Source organism: Lepidothrix coronata, unplaced genomic scaffold (assembly GCF_001604755.1).
Source record: "Lepidothrix coronata isolate B3197 unplaced genomic scaffold, Lepidothrix_coronata-1.0 Scaffold129, whole genome shotgun sequence".
Taxonomy (NCBI): domain Eukaryota; kingdom Metazoa; phylum Chordata; class Aves; order Passeriformes; family Pipridae; genus Lepidothrix; species Lepidothrix coronata.
In genome coordinates this window covers 1,698,590-1,723,963 of record NW_016690309.1, presented here as the reverse complement: position 1 = coordinate 1,723,963, position 25,374 = coordinate 1,698,590, and the positions used below count along the sequence as shown (strand labels likewise).

Genomic DNA, 25,374 nt, shown 5'->3' with positions numbered 1-25,374 from the left:
AGTGATTTACACACATGAGCACTGATGCTTATCAGGGAATTGATTGATTGCCACATCTCCCAGCTAAAATTTGCCACTTACATACTGTTGCTTACTGTTTTTAGAGCTGACTTTCATCCCTGCAGGTTTTCAGCGTGTTTTTGAAGTACTAAAGATATGGCATTAGTATTTCACGTTGGGATTGTAAACTTCTTTGTGGACACTTTGTGGACACAGTTTTTCTGTGTCTAGAAAAACTTCCTTGAGGTTTGTAGACTGAATGAACATCAGTAGCCAGCCTGATTTATTTAAATGTCCTTGTGACCAATATATTGAAATACAGGATTCCCAAGATGAGTGTTTTCCAGTGAAGACTGTCTGCTGTTTTGTTTTGCACTTCTTTGTGTATTAAACCCCCACATGTTCTTTGTGGTCGTGGCTGCCAAGAAGAGGCAAAAGTGTGGAGTCTAATCAGAAAATGAATTTAGAGAGTCCTCAATTTTATATGAAGCAAATTAAAAACTGCAGAATTTTTAAATGAAGGTGGCTCTAGTTAATGGGTTTGTCATGTCTGTGGTTGGCAATATTCTCCTCCTCCTATAGAACCAAGGAATTAGCAGGAATTAACACCATGTCTCTTCCCACAGAAGAAGAGATATATTATTTTTGCAGAAGCAATTTAATTTTCCACCTAATAAGTTGGAGGAAAGCACTACTGCCAGCGTCAAACAGAGGCTATTTTTCCTGTAACTGTTTGGAAATTATTATCTTTGGCACCTGCAAAACTTAACTCAGTTCCTTTGCTTTTTAAAGGTTCTCTGTCTTCATTCCTGTTTTGCTGGTGATTGAATGGTTATCACAGCTATGGTATTCAGCATATTGGGACTGTTAGAGGTTGTAGGATGGTTGTTGGACCAGTCTGACCAAGATTTTAGTCCTGGACTTCTGTATTCTGCACCAGCCTAAGATAAAATGCCTCGTCCTCTTGCTAAGGACAGAGATCCAGCTCCTGGGCCTCCTGAGCTGCTGTTTGTAGAAGTGTTCACTCTGTCCCTTCTGAAGCTCTTCTTTCTGGCACATTATTCACATTTATTCAGGGAGATAAATATATTCAGGGAGATAAATAATAGTAGGAGCGTGGGACTGTTGGCATCTCTTGGCAGGTCTGCTGTTCACAGAGAAACAGGTTTTTGGGACCTGAAGAACACAGACTCCAGCAAAGGCTGTTGCTGCAGAGCTGCCTGTTGTTATTTGCTGTGGAATTGGTGCCATAAGGAGATGTTCTACTGAGGAAAAATAGAGGGCACTAAAATTGCCGTGCTGTCAAGACCTGAGTTAAAAATCATAAGGGACAAAGAGATGCTTTTACTCCATTGTTTTTATCTCGGGTCCTTTTTGGAAACAGAAAAGCTTATGGTTACTCCCCCTGTGTTTTATATTCCTGATGATATGAAAGGAACGTATTTCAGTCATTATTTTTAGACATTTTCCTCCTTTTTCTGCCCTTCCAGGTTCTGATTGACTGGATTAATGATGTGCTGGTGGAGGAGAGGATCATTGTCAAGCAGCTCGAGGAGGACCTTTACGATGGGCAGGTGTTGCAGAAGCTGCTGGGTGAGTTCACACAACAAAAGGTGCCCCCCAAAAACTGGAAGGGGCCCAAAATTAATCCCTTCCAAAGCTGCAGAGAGCAGCAGGGCTGTCCAGTAATGCACCACCCCACCAGGGATGCCCCTTCTTTCAGTGATAGCTGCAGTGTCAACCTCTCCATCTGCTGGGAAGGCAGGAAAATCCAGAGAATTCCCAGGTTTCATGGACTAACAGAAAAACATCTGAAATAATTTAAAATAATATTTGCATGTTTTGGTAGTCGGTTTAGAAAAGATTAAAAGGCATCTTGGCTAAGCAACATTTTTCCCATTAATATTATTCAGATATTGATAAAAAATTCCTACTTTAGGTTCACAGAAACAGTCAAAATGTTCGAAGTATTTGTGAGTTGATAACCTCCAAGTCTTTTCTGTCTGGACTACTAGAGTGCTTTTGTTTTTCTGTCACTTTAAAAGAAATAAATATTGATCTTCAACTTGGAGAAATGCCCAGAAGAAACATACTCTTGAACTTGAGAGCAGAAACACTTTCATTATTGGAACAGTAGGTTTTGATAACTCTGAGAGGTTTCTGAAGGCATCTTTAGAGTTGAAGGCAGTGAAAACAGTTTTGGTGAAGTATGTTTTTTGTTTTCAAGAGTGGAATAGGATATAACTGGAATATGTCCAACCAGTCCTGACCTCCCAGAGAGATGACTTTTCCTCGGGGTGGAGGGAGAACAGAAATCAGCTGTTCCCATTGCTCTGATGGCTCAAAAAACATCCCCCCCCACCTCAGCTCCCTTCTTTTCTTTTTTACAAAAATTCAGCTCCTGTGTCTTTGCAGCTCCACAGTGCAGAGGAAGAGAAGAATGACTTTTCTGTGCCTTTGGCCACAAATAATTATGTTACAGAAACAAAATAAAAGTTTTACTGATGTCATTTTTACAGATTTTCCTGCATTAGTTCGTTTTTGGAAGTAATCAACCATGAAGTGACAACAACATGACAAGACTGTACCAACTTACTGCCCTGAATTAGTTCCACTAAGGCAGCACAAATCTGTGGCTCAGATGAGTCCATAACTCTTGAGGGTTTGAGGATGCAAGGTGTGCTTCAGCTTAAATTCACACCTTTGGCTAACTTGAAACAAAACTTAGCAAGCTGCAGTAAATATTCACACAGTATTTCCCATTTTTTTGTCGTAATTAACAAGTCCATTAAACTTGTACAGATTCCTTGTTTAGCGAAGGCTGTGCTGTGCCAAATGCTTTTCAGCAGTGAAAGGAACCGGGAGGTACAATTAAAACTATTACTAACTTGATGCCTGGCTGAAAGTTGTTATATCTTTTGACACCTGATTGATGAGCGTGTTCGGTTTTGTCACATTTTTGTTGGAACCGACACGCTTTTGATGAAAGTTTTGCTTTCAGCTGTTTCTCTTTCCGAGGAAAATAATTCCCTTAGAAAACTTGTAGCGGAGTCCTGCTCTGCCCAGTGCTCTGTGCTTGTTATTTCCACCCAGGACCTTGTTTAATCTGGTTTTGCCTGTTCTTTTTGGGTTTTTTTGGATGTTTTTTTCAAACGCAGAAAAATTGGCTGACCGTAAACTGAACGTGGCAGAAGTGACACAGTCTGAAATTGGTCAGAAACAAAAGCTGCAGACGGTCTTGGAAGCTGTCCATGATTTACTCCGACCCCATGGCTGGACAATCAAGTGGAATGTTGACTGTAAGGACTCTCTTGTGTTTTCTGTCTCAGCTTCCCAGGCAAGGAGGGGGATGACAATCAATAGGCTGATCATACTCTCTGTGATGCAGTGTGCTTTTAAAAATTATTTCCTTATTTGTAGTTGTAACTTTGACCTTCTTCTGTGGCCTTTAAGGGCAGAGAGGCGTGTTTGTAGGATAATTGAGGTAGCTTGTTCAAGTCCTCTGTTCCAGCACAACCTGTTACAACCCAAAAGTGAGAATGGAGTTTGAGCAGCCCCTTTACCCACGTGGTGAAAGAGTTTCATCTCTTACAGACATCAGAGCTTGTGTTAACACTTCAAAGTCTGCAAAAAGCAGTTTTCTCCAGTATCCTCCAGTACAGTGATGGAGGCTGCCTGTCTTCACTGACAGAGAGGGAGCTGAAGGGTCTGGACTTGTAAATTCGGCATGTAGCTTAAAGGAAGGGTTGAATTTAGGCTTTGCTACCTTCAGAATTGTATTTCAGGTATTGCCAATTTAGGGAAAAGGGGAAGAAGCATAAAAAGAAACAAGACTTTTCACCAAAGGCATTTTTCACCGCCTTTTTTCCCCAGAGCTGTTTGTTTAAAATAAGGCCTCAGCATTCTTTTATTTGCTCCGTTTTCCTTGTTCCCTGCAGCAATCCATGGCAAGAACCTGATTTCCATTCTTCACCTGCTGGTGGCTTTGGCGATGCATTTCCGGGCTCCCATCCGACTGCCTGAACACGTGTCTGTGCAAGTGGTGGTTGTGAGGGTGAGTATGGAAAAACCATCATTTATCACTCTGGTTTTGCAGGCCTGGGCTGCTCCCATCCCTTGCCCCTGATCTCTTGCCATTTAGAGAATATATGTCCCAGTTGTTTGTCCCGGGAATGCATTTTTGTGCTGCGTGTGCTTACATGTGATCCCGAGAACATCACTCTCTGACATGCTTGGGACCACCATTTGCTATTGCAGCAGCAGGGTAAAAATGGGATTTTGTGTAAGAGAGCCTCCTGCCTGTAATTTCTGTCTCTTTAATGGATTTTTTTTGCCGTGCATTTTTTTGTAGAGGAGGCACTGAAACACAAGCAGCACAGGAAGGAGTTCCAGCACGTAGAATCCCCCCGGCCTGGGGAGCCTGTTGCTGGTGTTGTTTTCCCCCAATGACTTCATGTGCAGACTTAGACATGCTGTTTTCCTTGGCATGCCTGACAGACTTTCATCATTCCTCTCACAGCCTTTGTGTTTTTGTTAGCTTTCCTTAGATATGGAGGAGAGATCTGACCTAGGCAACCCTGACTTCCTCCCTCCTGTCCTAGATACTCCTCTGGTTATTCCTTTCTCTGCCGTGGCTCTCAGTCCTCTGGTCCCAAGGCAGGCTCAGCCACTGGCAGCAGGCTCTGCAAGTGCCATTCCTTCGAAGAATAAAGAAGATAAAGTGATCTCAGATTCTGCTCTGCCAGTGTGGGTCCCCTCACAGGGATGGTTGATTAGGCAAGAGCCTCATTTTGTTTTACATTTAAATAATGGCATTTTCCAGGCTGCCTGCCTGAATGCTCTAGAGGGACAGGGTGTCGTGTAAATGAGGAACTGATGGATGTCCCTGGCTCACAATAAATGTGTGTGTTATCTTGAAGAGGTGATTTTGAACTGCTTTCAGCCTGCTGTAGTAGTTCTTTCCTGTTAAGAATGGGTGAGTTAGTTATAAAGTAACACGAATGTAAATAGGAGACTGATTTCTTTTCAAATTTCTTTTGGCTGTCTTGGAAAGATAAGGAGGAACATGTAAATATAAGCTGGTTTTTCAAACCCTGCAAAGTGGCTTCTGCAACTGCAAAGTCAGAGAAAACCCCTTAGTTAGAGAGGTAAAGCCTCCCTAGTCCAGGCTGCAGACCCCTCCACCTCTGCAGCAGAGGGAAGGCTGTGGAGAAGGTGTTGTCACCTCTTTTCCTGTTGGGGGGACATAGGGGAGACACCTCCTGGGAGCATCTGGTTCACCAGAGTCCCTGCCCTTGAGACTGGGGAGGGCTGAGGTCAAGACAGGATGAGGTAAAGACTGACAAAAAGTGGGGAAGAGGGAAAGGGCAACACCTGAGTCCCCAAGGGAGTGCCTGGAGGGGTCAGGGCATAGGTACACCGAGAGTTAATTTAAAGCCAAGAGGCTGTGAGCTCTTGCTCTTGGACCTCAGAGCCTGGGGATGGTTTTGGCAACACTGGCTGTGAGCCTTGCTCAGCTGGCCCCGTGCAAGAGGAGGCTTGTTTCAGCCCCCTAACCCACTGCTAGGAAAAGCTTACAGCTCCTCAGCTTTGTTTATTTAAATGCAAAGCAAGGCACACTGAAGCATGTTTCTTCTGGAACAATAGCTTTTATCCTACATTTGGTAAATTGAAATATATGCTGGTTCAGTAGCGTGGATCTCTTGAAATGGATTTTATTTAGCCTTTGTTATACTAATGGCAGAGAGAATGGTAAAGAGGAAGAAAATTGAGATTCTTACTTTTATTATCAATTTACTGTTAGATGATCTCTTATTACATATCCTAATAGTGATTAAGGTTCTGTCAAACTAGATCACAGTTAACATAAGGTGTCTGCTCTAAGAGGTTGTCATTTAGATGCCTCTTCTTGCTTGAAGATGCACTTGAGGGGACTAATAAATGGTCTAAGTGATTTCTTTGTAAGCCTTGCAGAACTGACCCCACAGCAAGAACACCATGCAAGATGTGGGAGTGTTGGGCAAGAACACACCCACACTGAAACTCAGCTAGTTAAGTCTCATTTTCATGGGGAACTTTGACATTAAGGATTATCAGTATCAGCTTTGCTGAGCCCTCCTCACACTGTGCAGATCCCTGAGGTGCTTCTTGCCCTGGAGGACTGTGCTGGCACTACAAAAAGAAGAGTCATTCTGGTTTAGCAGAACGTGCATTTCCACGTCCCAGAGCAGTGCAGAACACCTTAGGACCTTGTGGGCTTTTTCTTCTCTTATTTTTACTGTCCCTCTCCATAAAATGAGATCATATTATGGCACCACTGTCCAACATGGAAAGTGTTTATCCAGATCCCACAGTTTGGTGGTGATTCTGCCCTTCTTTCAAATTCTCTTAGGATCTTGAGGTGACAGACTGAGAGTTTCCTAAGGTGCTGTATTTCCTTTTAATGAAAAGCAGTTGATTTGGAGTCTTGGAACCCACAGGCATTTTGGAAGGGACTTTCTGTTTTACCTTTCCTTGCCAGGAAAAACCTTTCCCTACCTGTCTGTCTTTCAATATCACACAGAGCAACGACAAGACTAAACCAGGAGAAAAACACTTTTGTTCTTATTATTTTCTAATGGGCACCATGATGTAGCAAGACTCAAGAGCAGAGTTCCTGAAACGTAGTTACTTTCAACCCTTTTTGAAGTCAACCTCCAGAATTAGTTATCTTGCTGTTTTATTGTGTGAAATAGAAAACTGTGTAACCATGGCAATGTATGCAGAAGTTACACAAGAAGTGTCCCAGCAAAACAAGGGTGTAAGTGGACTTAAAATCCTCTTAAAATCCACTCTCAGTGCTGAGTTAAGAGTCTAAGATGACACATGTTTTAATATTGGTGTCACTCAGCATATGCCTGTAATTCCAGCCTTCCTCAGTGAGGGAGGGGAGAAAACTTTGTGGTTTCAGTGTGTGCTCCCAGTGAGAACTGAGAATCCTGAGGTTTTTTCCTTCCAGCTGATTCTGCTGCCTGATATTTGAAATGTAAAATTGCACGGTGAAAAAATTACCCTAATTCAGAAAAGCAAAAAAGTCCACAGAAGTAAGTGTAGAAATTGTCCTTCAGGCTAAGTGTAGAAATTGTCCTTCGGGCTCACTGCGTGGGTTATTTTTGCAAGGCTCAGGAATCGCTGCCTTTTGCACTTGGCTTTCCTCATCCTCATTTTTAAAACTGCAGCATGGCCCACCTTGGTGCTGCTGGGAGATCCGAGGTATTTTTACAGTAATTCCCTTTGAGTCTTGAGTTGCAGGCTGAAAGGTCAGAGGCGAGGCAGGAGGAAGGATAAATGTGTCTGGTGCCGGTGGCGCGAGGAATCAAACTTTTATCTAGGAATGACATTTGCTTTTGGATTGCAAGGCCAGGGGACCAGGCTTGCTGTGTGGGCAGCTGCCTCAGAGGGGGCTCCACAGAAATGCTGCCTTTTCCACCAGCTGTGAAGTCGATGTTGGCATCCATTCCTCTTCCTTATCCAGCAATTGGAGGAGTTACTCTCTGCTCACCGGTTCCTGAGCTTTTGTTCACAGGTTGCAGCATCTTCTGCCTGGGTTTGTGGTGCCTGGAAGGTCCAGAGCCCTGTGTTCATAAAGTGGTGGGATGGAACAAAGACAACATTGTTCTGTGTGCGAGAAAACTCTGCCCTGTCAGGAGCTCCCTCGTTTTTCCATCCATGGTGTCATCCTGGCTCGTTCCACCAGCCCTTCTGGCACCATTCCCAGGATGAGATATATGGATGATAGGGAAGTGAGGGGCTGTGGAGACATGGCCAGCTGGCAGCATCCAGCCCAGGGCCCAGTCAGGCACGGAGCTGGAACAGCAGAGCAGCAGGAGAGCACAGCTCCCCCCGTGCTGCCAGCCAGGCTCCCTGAGAGCAGCCCTGCCTTCATCTTGAGGGCAGGAGTTCTTCTCACAGGCTTTTTGGATTTCGGTTTTTATTTCTTAGATTGCTCCTGGGGAAGGATGTGTTCCTCTTCAAAGCTGTTCCCCTTGATAAGTTCTCGCTTGGGGTTCAGCTGGTGAAAAAGATTGAGGTGGAAAACGTGCGTGGAGCTCGTGCCTGGGGGGGGTGGTTTCCCTGCTTACCTGAGCTCTCAAGCTTTATTAACCCTGCCATAAGTCATTCTGACAGCCCTGGTTCCTAGATGGCTGCTGAGATTTGAGCTCTTTGAGTCAGCTTTTTGAGTGTAGGGAAGGGAAGGGAGGAAAGAAATGCCTTCATCCAGGCATAAAGCTGTATCCCGTGGTTTTGAAAGGAACCCACAGAGGTGTTAAGCAAGTTTTTCACTCGGGTGAAAGCACTTCCAGCCTCTGAGCTGTTTTGAAACTCATTCTCACCACCTGCTAACTCTCACTTGGGTAGGAGGCCCCTTGTTCATGCAGAAAATTATCCCAAGGAGAGAAGACCAAGTGTCAGGGAACTACAATTTGCTGTAAAATGAAACTAGTTGAGCTTAGTGTGCTCCCTGCGTTTCCTTGGAGGTTATGTTCCTGTCAGGTGTGTGAGAGCCACCCTCATGCCTGGGGAGCTTTGCCAGCACACCCCTGCTCTGGGGGCAGCCCTCCCTGTGATTTCAGCCCCTCTCTGGAGAGCCAGGCTGCCAGTTGTGTCAGGTTGCTGGTTGCCACCATGACCTGAACGTTCGCTGACAAACTCCTCGGACTGTGTTCCAGGCACAGTGTTCACTCTGGTCTCTGGAGGAGGATTGTTAGTGAGTTAGTTGGCTGCACATACAGGTGGACATATGCATTTCCCAAACATCCATCTGGCTGCCAGCCTGAGAAATGCCACTGTGCTGGGAGTGAGTCCTCCTCTGTCAGCGGTCTCACCTCTCCCTCTGCAGAGCTTTCAGGCAGTGTGCTTCATCCAGTTTTCTCCTCGGGCATTCTGAACGCTGCAGGGCCCCTAAGGAGCTTCTCCTTTCCTAAATTCTCAAGTTTCTAACTCCGTCTTCCTTTCCAGAAACGTGAAGGCCTCCTGCAGACCACTCATGTTTCAGAGGAGCTGACGACCACGACAGAGTAAGCACGAAGCACTTTGGTGTGTCGGTGGTGCCTGATGTGAGAGTATTTATTAAGATGAAAGATAAATTTAATCTTCCCCCCCAGTCCTTGCTAAATTAACAAAGTCCCTTAACGTGGTGCTTTTTTAACTATCTAGAAATGACTTGGTCTCTGGAAATACGTTACGAAGGAGAAGTGTCCTCTGGAAATTCCTGTGTCACGGAAGCTTTTAATGGAAAAGTGACCTTTGAGAGCTGTTTTTTCCCCCCCTGCCTTCTGCAGACAGATATATATATAACTGATTTCTGCCCAGTACTGTTTTCTCTCTCAGGTGAAGGGCTCATGTAGATATTTTGGGGAAGAATTAGTTTGACAAAAGGCAATTCTTTGACCTATCTCTCAAAACTGAAGTGACACCCCGTGAAAACTGTAAGGGTGTTTTAAACGAGGTATCACTTCAGCTTTGAGAGGTACATCAGAGATCTCTGTTTTTAGCTCAGGACTAGAGCTCAGCAAAACCAAACTGAATAAATAACCCCCATTCCCTCCCCATTTTTTTTGCACCAGAGTACTTTGCTTTATGTTTTTACAGTCCTTTTTTGTAAGGAGAAGGCTAGACACGCATTTTGGCTGCAAATGAAAGCTGAGATTTTCCCTCACGTGGCCTGAAGGCAACTCATCTAAGAGGGGCTTACATGAGCCCTCCCTCAGATTATCAGAGTATTGGCTCCCTGTAGAGTTGGCTCAGCTTCCCCTGGCTTTGAAGATAAATGAAGTACCATGTGGCTGAGCTCAGGGGGGGAAGATCTTTCAGATGGAAACGCTCAAAAATGAGATCATAACGTCTCTGCGTGGACATTAAAGGTCTCATAGTGGGGGTTTTTGGTAGGATCAGAGCTCTGCCTCGGGTTTGTGGGCCAGAATTCCTCCCCTCACTCCTGTGCTCTTGAACAATGGGGCTTGGCTTGTCCTCTCCCTCAGATGTGGTTTGCAAGATGTAATCTGCAGACTGGGGCTTAGGCACTTTTTTTAGCAAGATGTTTACACATTTGCATGTGTGTTTATACATATATTTTGTGAAGCTATTTAATATTACACAGTATTAAGAGGTTTGCTGTTTAATGTGTTGCATGCCCAGATACAAGAATAGCCGTGGAAAATGCAGTGATCAGCAAAATCCAGCATTCACTGCATGCTTTCAGATTCCTCTGTGCAAATCAGGGCCTGATTCTCAGCTGATAAACATCTGCACATGTCTGCTGATGTCACTGGCTGTGTAAATATTTCAGATTTGGCAGTTTTATCTGCATAGTGTCCACATACGGTGTGTGTTTTCTTTCTTCAGAGAAAACAGGTTAAAGTGGGACAGGTAACTGTGCTTCTGAGCTGTGTGGGTTAGTGACTGATGCCTGTATTTGTGGGAAATGTGCACAAAAACACATTTATTCGTTCACCCTCCGTCATCAAAATTGTTATGGATAAGAAATCATAATTATGTGTAAAATATAATTGTGTAAAATATAATTATTTGTAAAATATAATTACAAATTTCTGTTCATTTCAAATGTGCCCCCCCTGGCATCAGTGGTGTTCTGGGGACATTCCTGCAGCACGTTGGGTCTGGTCTGTGACATGCTCAGCCTCCTGGCTTTGGGAGGAGTGGTTGGCCCTTGGGAAAAGCAGAAAAAAATCTTGCAGGAAAAGGCCTGTTGAGCCCATGCTCTTGTCTTTTCAAAGTGATTATTCATGACCTAACCTGATGTTTCTGAATGCTCTGACTTGCAGGATGATGATGGGAAGATTTGGTGAGTAACAAAGTTGACTCTGAATATTTATTTATTTATTTATTTATTTATATTTATATTTATTATTATTATTATTATTATTATTATTAGTGTCAGGCACAGACATCTGGTCTGGTTTCTTTCAGCAGATCAAGGCAATGGGTTGAGCAATTCCATGGGGGTTGGAATGTGTTGAGGGGGCAGGTTTTGTTTCTCCACATGGATGTGGGGCATAATGGGTGGAACCAGACCCTCCAGGATACTGTTTGTGCCCTTTACACTGGTCTCTGCTCTGTTTAATTTGTGAGTAATGAGCAGGAGCCCCTCACTACAGGAAAGACACTCAGGTCTGGAGTGCCATGTACAGCTCCTCTGTATTCACTAGAACTTAGAATTTAGGCCTGACCAACTGTAGGTCTGGTCTTCTAAACGAAAAACAGGGGTTTTTTTGGTGTTGCTGCCAAGAGATTGCATTTAGTTTTTTTTCATGGCATTAAGTCACTTCTCACCTAGGAGATGTGGGCTTATGTAAAGGACTGTGTGTGATGAAAAATAAGTAATGTTTTCTTTATTCACTCATTATAACATGTGAACACGACCATTCCCCTCTTGCAGAGTATTGCCATAAATCATTAATAAAGCATTTGGAACATAAGTAAAGTCAAGGGGCTTTGGGGGTAAATATCTTAATAAACCAAAGAAATTTGGATAATAAATGTGTTTGTTTATTTAATGGCAGAAAACTATTAAAATATGGGCTGTAAATAAAAAGAAGTGGATCTTGGAAAAGCTGTTAAAAACTATGCTGAAAACATAGATTGGGTTAGATATTATTTTACAATGTTTGGAAGGTCTAAACATAATTTAAATCTTCATGCTGAGCTTTGCTCTTCATACACTGTTCAGTTGAGTTCAGTCTTAAGCTTTACTAAATTCACAGGAACTACCAGTAATTTTTAATTAACCAATTGATATCCGACTTTGACACTGAGTGGTGGGTGCAGCCACAGCTGTTGTTTAAGTCAGGATTGGGGCATAGTCAAGATTTGTGTTTCATTTTAATTTTTCTTTTCACCTAAATATTTTGTGTTCCAATTACAAATGGCAAAAAAAAGGGAAATCAGTGAATGATATGTTTATTTTCAGTTGCCTCTAAAATTCCCAGCGTAGTTTGCTCTGGCATTTAGCTAAACAGCAGAACAGGGTGGTAACTTTTAGCTTGGGTCTCTTGTTATGTGGCTTTCTCAGGAGAACCTTTAAGCTTTAGACACATAACCTGCTTCCCACACTTGGCTGTTGGGGCTGTATTGATTTTAATTCTCTTTTTCCCCTCAAACCAGAGCGTGATGCCTTTGACACACTCTTTGATCACGCACCAGACAAACTCAGCGTGGTCAAAAAGGTAAGAAATAAAATCCCAGTTTTATTTTCCACGTTGTTTTTTTATTTTTTTGAAAGATATTCAGAAATATCCAGCAAGTAACAGAAGGGGGAATCTGGAGTAGTGAAGAGTTACCCCCAAAGGGCACTGTTTCAAAGCCAGCTGGTGTTTTCCACAGCACCCTGAGGTGTGATTCACCCATAAATAAGTTTGCTAAATGCAAAGCTTTTAGAGAAGAGTTGTTTTTGTCCCAGGGCTCTTCTGCTGAGCACTAATTCATCTGGTCCCCTGGTTTGTCCCCCAGGGCTGAGCATCATCTCACAGCACACCCACCCTGACTTGTTTTTGACCTGGCTCTTGGTGTCAGACAGAGCAGAGGGGTCATGTAGCTGTTTATCTCTCTCTGCCAGCCCTTGTTTTAGGGAAGACATGAGGAAGAGTCTCCATGTTGATCCATCAGATAGTTCCAGCATGGCTTTTTATTAGAACTGTGCAGAGATCAGCATTGTGAATTGTCCCTTCCCTTTGTATGAAGTAGAGGATGTGTGCATTTACAGTAATGCTTTGATGTCTCTTGAAGATTTTATCTTTCCAGTCTGAAGTGTCTTCTAGAAAAGTGTTTTTAAGTTGATAGAGAGCTGAGTTAACTCTTTCAAGTGCTCACCCCCAGCTCTGTGTCCCTTTGGAAGGGGTGTGAGCAGGGTGGCAGATCTCAGTGCTTCAGTACATCAGCACAGGACTGCCTTGGAGGGGCAGGATGTTGTGTCTGGAATAGAAATCCCATCCTGACTGTAATTTGCTCACTGATCTGCACACATCCCCCCAGGAACCAGAGGTGTGTGCTGTTGGCATCTTCTCAGGCCACTTTTAGCTCAGTGCTGCTCATGCCTTGCTCCCAGCTGGTGGAGGTCCTCCTGGAACCTGAAAAGATTAGTGTGGACAGGGAATGCTCCTGCTTGCTTCATCTCCAGGCACTGATGTCATCTCAGCTTTTTTTCTGTCACTAGAGTTTGCTCTGTGTGCTCAGAAAGCTGATACAGTGAGCTGTGTGTGATAGCACCATCTGGTGAGTTCTGGCACGTGGTGCAACAAAAACGACTCTGACTGAGTTGTTTTCAGTTTTATGTACTTATTTGTGCAAAAGCAAACAGCCCGCACCCATATTTATCATATTTATCATATTTATCATATTTATCATAAATAAAAAAGTCAGAAAAGGTCACATGTTAACCCTTTCACGTGGTGTGGTGTCTGAATCACTGCCTCTGGTGTTTTCTTTCGTAGTCTCTGATCACCTTCGTGAACAAACACTTGAATAAACTGAATTTGGAAGTAACAGAGTTGGAAACCCAGGTAGGAGACTTTTTCTTTTTGTGTGTAATCTGTAAATTGCAAATCCAGACCTTGTTATGGAGCTGTTTCTCTTTGGGCATGTTAAGGTGTGGAATCTTGGAGCAGCAATGACGTGCTTGGAAACTTGAAGTAAATGTGGATTTCAGTGTCAGTGGGGTAGTTCTCACTTTAAACATAAAATTAAGCAATTTTTCAGGCTAAGCAGAAGCAGATCTTCTCTCCAGAGTTCACTGAACTGTGGAGAGATGGTTATCTTATTGTCTCAGCAAAAAAGTACAGCATCTAAAGAATTATACCAAGAGTGTGGGTAATTGGTTTGAGCTTGGCTTGGTATAATACCAGTTATTCATTCACTGCTGTTTTTTAGCTTTGCTGAAATAAGGGGGTGACTGGATCTGATCTGTCACAACAAATAGTTCCTTAAGGGTACCCAGCAATTTATTTTTGAAAATATTAGAGGATGTCACATGTGCCATATCAGGATCAGAAGTGAGAAATCCGTTAGAAATACGTAACATTTCCCCCCTTAGCCAGTCAGGACTCATCCTGTCTGGTGTGAGCACTGAATTGTATTGCCCAAGTATGCAGGATATTATTTAATATTTGCTGAAACTCTAAACAACCTATTTTAGGGGGAAAAAAATTCTTTTATGAAGTTAAACTTCCTACCTGTGACAGGGGAGACTTAATTTGAAGTTCTGATTAAGGGCAAAGACTTGAATGTCCAACACACACAATTTAAGAGGGATTGTTGTTCATATTTACCAGGTACTGTGGTAGTAAGACTGGGAGTATTTAATCTGAAAACATGTTTTCCCAGGACATTTTTTTTTTAATATAAGAAAGCTTTCTTAAATACTACAGAGAAGTTGGCAAGATTCCTCAAGCAAATAAAATGAATGTGAAGAAAGCAAGAACAGACAGACGTACATAACCCCACCCTAAAGTATTCAGTAGCTCAGTAAATAGATAACTGGCTGGAGAGAAAGAAGACCTTTTTTTCAATCCCTGCCTATTCAGACCAGATATTCTGCACAACTAAGGAATACAAATTGTAGATCACTCCCAGGTGAATTGCTTTGAATTTTTTTCTACTTAGAGCTATTTACTGTATGTAAGTAATTATAGTAAAATATGGTCTTGCAAGGGTTAATGCTCTAACAATTGCTGATGGGCTTCCTTGTTTTGCTCAGGAAACGAGAGGAGGGGAAATTGTGCTACCAGATGTAGGGAGAAAGCCTCCTGTGGTTTATTTTCCTTTTCTTTAGAGAGCAGACAAGAGAGCAGCTCTGTCAACAGGCTCTTAAGAAATTAAAAGTGACTTCTCTTGCTCAGCTGCACTGGTGATTTCACCCTGGACAGGTGAATCCAGGGAGCAGAGGAAACAAAGCCCTAAATGCTTGTCACCATTCCCTGCTGTGACTGAAAGGATCACTTGGTGACTCCTGAACCACCTCACACCTTTGTGCCAGCAAAAAAACAGGGGTAGAAATCAAAATAAATAATTTGGGCCAAGCATTCTTCGTTCTCCTTGTTATTTACAAAGAGCTTCTTTCTCCTGGGAATGTCAGCAATATTCCTCTTTAGTTTGCAGATGGTGTTTACTTGGTCTTGCTCATGGGTCTCCTTGAAGACTATTTTGTTCCACTTCACAACTTCTACCTAACACCTGAAAGTTTTGATCAGAAGGTGGGTAGAAACTCCATTGTTTCCATGTTCTTTTTGCATTGTTATCACGTGCTGTTTTCCAATTGCTGCATCTTTTCCCTTTGTGCCAGGTAAATCAGAATAACTTGGTATATTCTCTCCAGGAGCTGTGGCAAAGAGGCCCTGGCTGTGACACTTGATAGTTAAAACCACTAAAAGTTGTTTGTGAAATGAATGGGCAAATTCCCAATAGCTGAGGAAGGAAGCTATTCTGTCACTAGCATCAAACAACACATAATAAATAAATAAATGAATAATCAGAATGAATAAATCAGTAATGAGCACTTTGTACTGGAGAGTACTTTGCATAACCAAAGTGATTTTTTTAGCTTGTAGTACTGCCTGAAGTGGTTTTGTGTGCCAGACAGCAGAGTTGATGCCTGGCCTTGTATGTTCCGTGTAAACAGGCAAGAGAGAGAAAAGATGAGATATGGGAAGCTCAGCTTTAGCTGCATCCTGGGATTGACATGGAGGTAAAGCTTCTTCCCAAAGTCACAGGATGTCACTCCTTAAAACTGCCCCCTCATCTCATCAGGATCAGTTCCCTAATACCTGTTCTTTTCCTGTAGTTTATTGAATAAAATAACATATATAACGTTATAAAACAACATAGTATTATGTGATAGTTTACTGAATGCTCCTACAAACCAGCTGAATAAATATCATTATTTGCTATGTAAATGTATGAAGTAGAAGAGGTGGAACCTGGGCTGTGATCTTTGGTTGTTGTGGGGTGAGAAACTGGATGTTGAGTGCTCACAGGTGACATGTTTTGAAGCTGACCTGAACCCAAAAGTTTGTCTGCAGTTGTTCCTTGGACATAAATGTGCATCTGTGTGTGTTTGGTGCCTGGTATCAGAATACTGATTCATTCATTCTGCACAGGAACTGGGTAGAGCAGTGGGAAAATTATTATCTATTACATCTTACACAAGCTCTCCTTTATAGCTTTCTCTTGCTTTTTTTTTTTTTTTATCTCAGTATCTAGAATTTTTGCCCCTGTAGAAGTGCAGGGTGCTGAGTTGCAGCCAGCACCTCTTCAGTTACAATTTTGTTATTAATGGTTTAAATTCACAAAGATTAGCAGGTACTCCTGAAGTGATGTTGTGGGTTTGGGTGGAGACTCTGCCTTGAGGGATGGGGATTTGTAAATCAGAGAGGCAGGTGCTGTGGTTTTGGGAAAGAATAAAGTATTTTCACACTGAAAGGGATTGGTTTTGTCGCAGTGAAAGAGGAGGACCTGCAGCAGGTAAAAAGAGATTAATAAAGTCCTGAACAATAAGTGTGAGTGAAAGTGGCCTTTCTTCCTTGTTGTGGGGGAGCTTTGTGTGCATAACTCCCTGATTTTCAAGATGAGTGGCTGTGATTGAATATCCCCCTCCCTTGCTCTGTATATCCAAAACTGTCACTTGCAGTAACAAAACTGCACAGAATTCATAATGCAAATTGCCTTGCTTGAATTTCAGTGAGCGTGGACAAGAAATCTGCTGTGCAAAGCTCTTTAAATCCTGCTTGTTCCTCAAATGAGAGGTTAAAAGAAGACACCTACTTTCTTTCATTTTTTCCTTGTTGTCCCTATCTTTTAGTGGTTATTGGGAGCTCTCTGGCCTCTGCCATGGAGACTGAGCTCGGGGCTTAACGGGGTTTCTCAGTTCCTGTGGGACCCATCACATTTCTACACTTGAATTTGGAAATCTGAAATTACTTTCTTTCTATCAAAAGTGAATATTTACCCTACAAGCTTTCATTTCTTAGTCACTCATATGTACTTTCTGTTAAATGTATCAGTGTTTAATATTGAGTAAAACAGAATTACCATTGTCTACGTGAAATTATAGAGAGAATAAAACATTTTAAAAAATTGAGGAAAGGTTTTTAATGCCTATATAACTGTGAGATTCTAAACACTTTACCTCTTTCAGGTCCATAATGTTTCCTTTGCTTTTGAGCTGATGCAGGATGGAGGACTGAAGAAACCAAAGGCTCGCCCTGAAGGTATGGACATGCTTTAAACTGTGTGGGAAGACATAATAGCAGGTGCATTTAAATTGCATTTGAAGACAGGAACAGTGGTACCATAAAGTGGAGCTGTAAATGGAGCCCCTGACAGTTTTCCCAAGGATTCATGGCCTGTGTCTGGGGTATATCCTTACCCGTGTTCCTTGTCTGGAATGGATTCACTGACATGTCCAAATCTGGCTTTAGTGAATCATTCAGGAGCTGTTCAGTGTTATATTATAAATTCAGATGGTGTTCTGCAAAAGAGTCCAAGCAGAAAGCTTTGTATGGTCTGATTCTCATAATTCTTACAGCCAGTGCTGGTTTGGGCTCCTGTGATCAGATTTCCATGACAGATAACTGAAAGGCCTTTGAGGGTTTTTTTTGGAGAACCAGGAGCAAACTATCTCCTTGGTTTATGTGGACGTGGGAGTCAGATCTGAAACGTGTAAAAAACTGAGTTTTGCCTTTAAAGTCTCTGAACCTTGAAATGAATTAATGATGAGGTCTGCACTGTTGCTTGCACTAGGGATGAAAAGAGGAATTAAAACTTTATGACTGCTAAATGAGCGATTCTTATGCCTGCTGTTACAAACTGGGTGTGTTTTAGAAGCTTCCTCAGAACAAAGGAAAACGAGGAGCCCCCAAGAAATGTTTACTCTGACTTAAAATGAGACAAAGTGGTGATAATAAATCGATTAACAAATAGTGGAGCTGCTTATAGTGGGGGACAAAAGACTATATTAAATGCCTGTGTGTTCTGTTTTAAATCTGGGGATGAAAGGTGCTGCTGAAGAACATTGTGAAACAAGACACTAACTTGGGAAAGTAAAGGTGTGTTCTGACTCTTGGAGCTCAGTCAGTGGGTGTGTGAGGAGAACAAGGAAGCTGGAGAAATAGGAATACACGGGCAGGGATGGCAGTTTGTTGAGTGGGAGGGTTAAGGAGATGCAGCAGGAGACCAGGTAAGCCAGACAAGCCTGTTTTTAGAGAGAGAAAATGTTATAAACCTAGGAGAAGACTGACTTAGTTGAAAGCTTGTCCTTTCTTGTTTCATTTTGTTTTGTTGTCATCATTTGACCCAACAGAGGAGCCACCTTCCCGTAAGGCTTTCCTGTATCCCTACACTATCAGGAATGGCAGGACACTACACTACAGCAGATCTTTTGTTTGCTCAGGACGAGGTGTGCAGATTCAATAAGCAGCAGACTATGTTTAAGTGCTTTACTGATTGAAGATTTAATAATTAATAGAAGCTGGAGAGCTAAATTAGCTCCCAGAACATTCCTTTTTGCTGCTGCAGGATGTACAGTCTCCTGTGTGTTTTCCTCCCCCTTTGGTGTGTCCCCATTCCCACTGGTTCCCAGCTGCTGGAGTGAGTGTGCTCCTGGGATGTCTGTGTGGCTGGAACTGCCTGTACAACTGACTGTTGCTCTTGGAAAACTGCTCCTGTGGAGAGGACAGGGTATGGCTTGCCACCAGAGTTTCATGGAATCCTGTGTAAGGTCTTGACAGTCAGCACTGCCATGTAATTTGTGTTTCCTGAAACAGTAACTCAGTTTGGCAGATACTCTGAGGCTCTGCAAAATATTCTGTGTGTGGTGTGCTTTGTTAATGCCGTGCTGATCCATTGTTTGTTCTGCAATAGCCTGGAAAACCTGTCAGGTGCATCCATGTCCTTCAGCATGAACTGGGCAGTGAATGCCTCTTGAATTAGAATCGCTGCTTTCTGCAGTGCTTGCAAGAAAGAGGCCTTGTTAAATATTTGAGTGTGTCTTTGTACAGGTGTAAATAAAAATAGGAGCATGCACATCATCTCCCAGTTTCTGTTTTTCCAGCAAAATTCAGTAGATTGGGCCAGGAGCAGGACTTGATGCTGAATTATTGCAGCAGGACTTGATGCTGAATTATTGCAGCAGAACTATGTTCTAGTGGATTAATTTACTAGCCTCTAATGAGGTTGTTAGGGAGTGTGAAAGTTTTAAATTAATGGAATATTTTAAACCGTTTTTATGATTTATGGCCACTTTCAGTTAACATTTTATTCGTTGTTGTTGGCAGTGTTATGACTGTGCATGTTTTATCTTAAAATAAGAAACAGCAGGCTGGGAATATGCTTATTTTTGGGAATGCCTGTTAGACACTGATCAATAAGGAACACTGTAATAGCCCACACAGGGAGGATGCATCTCATACTCTGTACTCTTTAATGCAGGAAACAAAATCATAACAAGGTCTGAAAGTTGGGAAAGTGGCAAACTAGAATTACTACAGTGAAGGTAATTAACCTTCAGTCTGCATTGTCAAGGAATGGAGGTGGAATTTTCCCCACTGGAAGATGCATAAAAAGAAAAAGAAAATAAGAAAACATGCAACGTGCTCTTTCCTATGGCTAAATTTACATTTTAAATGCATCTCTGAGGGAACTGGTTCTTGGTGCTGAGAATGCTGTGGTAGTGAGCAACTTTCTGTTGTTCTTGGGAAAATTAGAATTGTCTTTAATTTTCAGTTATCCAGGTAGGACCTTTCTTTTTTTCAGGGTGTGTGACTTCACAGCAGTTAGGATCTTTCTTTGGGGCAGGGGAAGATTCTCTTACAAATGCAAACTAAAACTCATAAACAAAGTATGTAAAATAGTGTAGGAAAAAAGGTAGAGAGAAAGTCTGAGAGGTTACTGAAAATCTCAGGTGAAATGTGGGGGTTAGAGTGTTATCCAGTTTTCCCCCTTTTCTCTGCCTTTTCTCCCCCTTTTCTCCCCTTCTCCCTCTTTTCTCCCCTCTTTCTCCTCCTCCTTTCTTACATATTGTATCCAGCCTTTCCTTCTACTCCTTCAGCCTTCTCTGTGCTGTGCCTCCCCCCACAGTCCCTGCATTACATGTCTCTGGTATTTCTTGGGCATTTATTACAGTAATAGGATGGAACCTGTTCCCTGGCCTAGAATGGTAAGAAAGGGTATTAAATAATAGAAAGCTTTGAGTCTGCTGAGAACTCCTGCTTTGTTTATTCATGGTTTATACCCCTGCAGAGCTGTGGGTGTGTGAGGTTTGGCACCTCAGGAGGTGTGTGACTACTTGTTCACTCCTCTTGTGGCCAGGGAAGTCACTGGTCATTTCCCAAAGCCTTTATTCCAGGTCTCTGACAGAATTAGACCTTCTCTGTAAACCAGTTTTAGATGGAGAAGGGAATTGCCTTCCTTCTGTTTCCCAGAGAAGCTCCCTGTGGCTGTAAGAACATCATTTGGGACATTGGAAAGGCTTGACTTGGGGAGATCAGAACTCTGGGGGGACTTATTGCTGATCCCTCCAGCTCAGAGGTTTGGGGGCTTTTGTTCCTTTCAGGACAAATGAGGGAAGACAAAATGCAGGTTAAAGATTTCTCTCCTTTTCTCCCACAGATGTTGTCAACTTGGACCTGAAGTCTACCCTCAGGGTTCTGTACAACCTGTTCACCAAGTACAAGAACGTCGAGTGATCCTGGCAGTGATCCTGCTGAGGTCTCTTCGTCCTTCGAGGCAGAAATGACCATAAACACGCCCTCTGCACGCCCCCCTTGTGCCTTATGCTCCACTTCATGCATTCTTTCTGCACTTGGTGTGGTCTGTCTGTAGCTCTTTGTATGACAATTCCACTAAAAATAGTGCATGTGTATTCTCTACGTCACTTGAAAATGTGTAGGTGTGTCACACTTTTACCAGAAGATTGGATCTGCTGTTTGTTATAACCTACAAGTGTGCTTTTGATAAAGGAAATATACCACTAACTACTTTAATAAGCAGGGAAAACCCAAGACCTTCCTCATGGCTGGAGACTCTTTGATTCTACACTAGGCTTTCTTTTGTGCACTCCTTGGTTGCCACTGGCATTCGATGATTTTCCAGGCTTAAGTGTTGAAAATAGAAAATCAGCAGTGGGATTTATTTACAAACTGAGCCTTTTCTGTTAAATAGGGTTTCTCTTGGGTGGGTTGGGCTGAGGGGAATTACAGGCACTACCTGAAGCTCATGGCAAAAGCTTCAGTTTTTGGGTTTTTTTCACCTCATTCTACTCAGTGTTATTTCCATTCAGTGTTTACACAGAATAAGTCTTGTAATGGGATGACCAACTAACTTTTTTATGCCTATTTTTATTTTATCTCTTTTCTAGGAGAAATTTGGTTGCTAGAGCCACTGTTATCCATTCAGCTTCAGTCAGGAGCTGGTCAGACAGGCACAGACTGGATAAATGCATTTTGCCCCCAGTCCTTTCTGAAATAATGAGCTTGGCAGTCTGAAGGTTGGTTCTTCATTTCACATATAGGAGTTAAAGGGTCAGATTACTCCTGTTGGAGTTGTTGGCAGCTGTAGGGTTCTAGGGGTCAGGCTTTTATAAACAGGCAGGTTTGCTCTGCTCCATGAGCTCACTTGAATCCTGTCATAAGTAGGCATATTCTTCCCCTAAAAATGGATTTCTTACACCAAACATTATTTACCCTTGAACTCAGGTTCAAGAGGAACCACGATCTTTGAATGGTATAATTTTACAATTGGGATTTTCTCCTTCCCTCCTTAAACATTTTTTCATCTCAAAGGGAGAGAAATGGGCTTCGGCTGCTTTTGTTTCATATTTTTGGGTTCTGAGCTTTAGCATTTGAATTACTTGGGTCACCTCCCCTGAAACAAAGATGGAAGGAAGTTGCCCTTTCTTTGCATGAAAAATTCAGATCTCCTCTGCTGTGTAAGGTTCTCTGGGGGAATCATTGCTTGCCTGTGCGTCAGGAAGGAACTGACCTCTCACTGTTTATACAGAGCCCAGAAAAATTGGACTTGGAGTTCAGATGGGGCCACTAAACTGCCATAACCCCAGCAGTTATTACAGAGGAGATTTACAGAGGTACCAGAGGCTCGTGGGTCAGCTCTCCTGGCAAGTTAAGGACATTGGTGTGAATTGTGTGCTGTGAAACAAGGGGATCACGGGGCTGGGAGGTGATTGAACTGAAAGGTCTCTCAAACTTTTAGTTTAATGCAGTGTTATCTGTGGGAAACAAGCCTGTTTAAGAGTTGTCATTCCACTCACCTCCTTTTGGGTGATGTGGGAGGGCCAGTGCTGTTTATATTCTCTGAGCTGCTGGGAGAGACCTCCAGAAAGTCTAGTTTTTGAAATTGTGAGCAATATTAATACCAAAAGCAAACAGAAAATAACAAGAAGAGATTGATAAGAGGTATTTGGCTTTGGGGATGGTTCTTTCTGAGATGGGATCGTACAGCTGGCATCTTCATGGCATGTGAGCAGACGTGAATGTACTGACAGGTTTTAGGAGTTTGTTCAGTTCTGCATTTCTGGTCACTGTGCAGAACCCCGAGTCCCTCTGCTGCAGCCTGAGGCATTCCTTATGTGAACATCCCTGTCAGCCAGGACTGCAGCCTTATGTTGATGTCCCAGCCAGGACTGCAGGCTGGATGCCCTGAGCAAGTTTGGGGGAGCTGTCAGACCACGTTCTGTTGTTTTTAAGTCTGTTTGTAAACATTGCACAGGGAAAACACTCGTTCCTTGGCTCCTTCCCACCCACTGCTCCTGCAGACACTGTATTTATTGTTAGCAGGACTGTGAGCAGGGCAGATTTAATTGAACTGGAGCCTCATCCCGATGAGTCCAGTTTCCAGGAAGAGCAATGTAGGTAAAGCTTCTCTGAGCACCTGCTTTTGTCCTGCCTCTTTGTTACGTGTCTGATGCTTCCTTTCCTCTCAAAAAGCCAAGTCGATGTTAAACGTGTTATTCACGATCTCTTTGTGTTACTGGGGTTTGACATTTGTTCCCTGGGTACCAGTGGGACACATCTCAACCCTGTTGGGTTCACCTGGAGTGCTGGATGCTCTGCAGCTTCCACATTTTGGAAGTACTTAATGAATGTCTGTCTTTTCCAGTCCATACAACTTGACTTTTAGGTGCATTTACTGGACATACTCAGTTCCACTGAGCTCTGTTACCACAGAAGAAGCTCAGACACTCAACTGCATTCTGGTTTTCAAGATGAAAAACCAACAGTGGCAGATTTTTTTAATCACCTTAAACCTTAAAGGATTTCTTACCCCTCTCTCCACGTCCCAGTGCTTTCAGTATTAATGTATTTTTTAAGAGTCTTTTCTACTGTTTTTAACAGTGTTTACTCTGGATTTCTAACTACTAAAAACCAGCCTTGCAGATAAAATTCTGGGCTTGTCACATGCTGGAGGCACCCAGCACAGTGACAAGAGTTGTGTACTGTAAGCAAGTTACAATGCAATGCTATGTTTGCTAAAATTCACAGCAGGAGTGTTATGCATGGTTTGTGACAGTTGTACTATTTATTCAAATAAACAAATAATGATCACTATGTTTTCTCCATCTTTTATTTTTTGCTAATTGGACAAGTCTGTGGGAAGAACTTTTGAAAGGTGAAGTTCAGCCATCAAGGATCTTAGACATAGGATGGTCTGTGCTCACCTGGAAAAGCAGTGATCTCTGTTTCTGGCCCTGGTACAGATGATGAGATGGTGTGGGCAGCACAAATAACATCTTCTGTAGGTTTCTTCAGCTTTTTTTTTTTCATTATTATTATTGCTCAGCTGCTGGATCTGATCAACTTGTTTACCTTTTTCCTTCCACAAGAGAAAAGCAACTGAATTACACTCTCTGATACCTGTTAGAAGGTTTGGGAGCCAGTTCTTGCACATCAGCACAGGAGGGAATCCTGGCATGCCAGTTTGTGCCTACAGAGCTCTTGGGAAGCTCAGGGAAGTCTGGAGTGACACTGAAAATGTCTGTGTGCTTCCCTTTGCTCTGGTATGGAGAGAGCATGGAGTGGCTCTCCAATGCTGCAGGGCTGTGTGGGGAACCAGGAAAATGCATTATGAGAACTTGGTGGGACTGCTGTTGGTTCCTTGAATTGTTCTTCAGTGGCTATTTTTAAGTGAGGGCCAGGTGTGTGTATGGGGGTGTGTGCATGGGATGTGCTTTGGGAACGTACAGGAACACTTGGGGTGGGGGGAGACGGGCAAGGAATCAGCTGCAGCTCTGATGCAGGATTTACCAGTCCTGTTCTGGAGAAGACTGGATGCTCCATGCACCGCAGGCAACGTCAGGTTTTGGAGGAAAATAAGAGGGTTGTCCATCATGTGTTTTCCAGAATTATTTTTTTTTAGTACTGACACCCCATTGTGAACGAGGCTTTCAAGAAAGAAGTCCTTGGTGTTGCTGGTTGAAGTAGGGAGAGACCTGGAAATTACAGATGGATTTCCTGCTCCCTCTGCCTGCTGATATGAAACTGGCTGTGGCCAAAGTTCCCAATAGCATCTCCAACAATACCACCTTTTTGTTTTTCACTTACTACATGTTTAGACTGCAGAATGCACTTCTGTATAGGTGAGAAGGTACTCTGAGTCTTTGTTAATTTGTTGTATTGTTGTTCTTGTTTTCTGCTTAGGAAAGAGTTATGTTTGCCCCTTGCTTCAGGATTTTGGGTTAAGTTCTCAGTTACTAAGAATTCCTGGCAGCTGGAAATCTGTTTTCAGCCCACTTTCCTTTATCCCATTTTGTCCATTCTTGTCTTTGGCGTGGAGCTCAACACAGGAGTCAGTCCCTGGGAGTCAGTCCCTTCAGGGAGTTAAACCAGACCAACTTAGTGTGGCTGCCTGCTCTCTCATTTTGGGGGTTGGTGGAGGACTGCAGGGTTGCTTTTGCTTGCTGGGAGATTTAACAGATGTAGCTGGAACATGCAGGAAATGTCCAGGGAAAGTGGCCACTGGAGGAAGCTTTTCCTGTTTAGTCAGTGATGGCAAAGGGGAGGAAGAGCAGCAGCACTGCCTAGTGGGGATAACTCTGCTCTCAGACTTTTGGGCCCTGCTGTGGCTAATGGGTTCTCCAGGGACAAATGAGTTCATCTCCTACCTGGATGTCTCCTTCCACCAGGTGGGTAGAGTGGTGCTGATCTGCTTTACCAAATGCTTAAAGGACCATGAGTAAAAGCAGAATTTTGGCTGTTCTTGGCTGGTTTGTGGTTACGCGCCAAGACGAAGCGCCCCGCGAGTGTCCCCGGAGGCAGGGCAGCAAAGCTGGGCAGTGCCATGCAGGAGTGCTCCTCTCTCTGCAGGGCTCTCTGG

The 25,374-nt window shown here is 43.0% G+C and overlaps 1 protein-coding gene across 4 annotated transcripts in view; it reads left to right on the top strand.

The window, feature by feature from the left end:
- PARVB (parvin beta) overlaps positions 1-22,945 on the top strand; it is a 50,017-nt gene extending 27,072 nt beyond the window's left edge. For all 4 annotated transcript variants that reach the window (XM_017826667.1, XM_017826670.1, XM_017826669.1 and 1 more), the window contains exons 4-13: positions 1,491-1,593; positions 3,159-3,299; positions 3,939-4,054; positions 8,998-9,056; positions 10,824-10,843; positions 12,163-12,224; positions 13,488-13,556; positions 15,144-15,245; positions 17,186-17,258; positions 20,656-22,945. In XM_017826667.1, the coding sequence (XP_017682156.1) occupies positions 1,491-1,593; positions 3,159-3,299; positions 3,939-4,054; positions 8,998-9,056; positions 10,824-10,843; positions 12,163-12,224; positions 13,488-13,556; positions 15,144-15,245; positions 17,186-17,258; positions 20,656-20,732 (822 nt within the window). In that variant the 3' untranslated portion in view covers positions 20,733-22,945. The remainder of the gene's footprint in view (positions 1-1,490; positions 1,594-3,158; positions 3,300-3,938; positions 4,055-8,997; positions 9,057-10,823; positions 10,844-12,162; positions 12,225-13,487; positions 13,557-15,143; positions 15,246-17,185; positions 17,259-20,655) is intronic.
- The last annotated feature ends 2,429 nt before the right edge of the window (positions 22,946-25,374 follow it).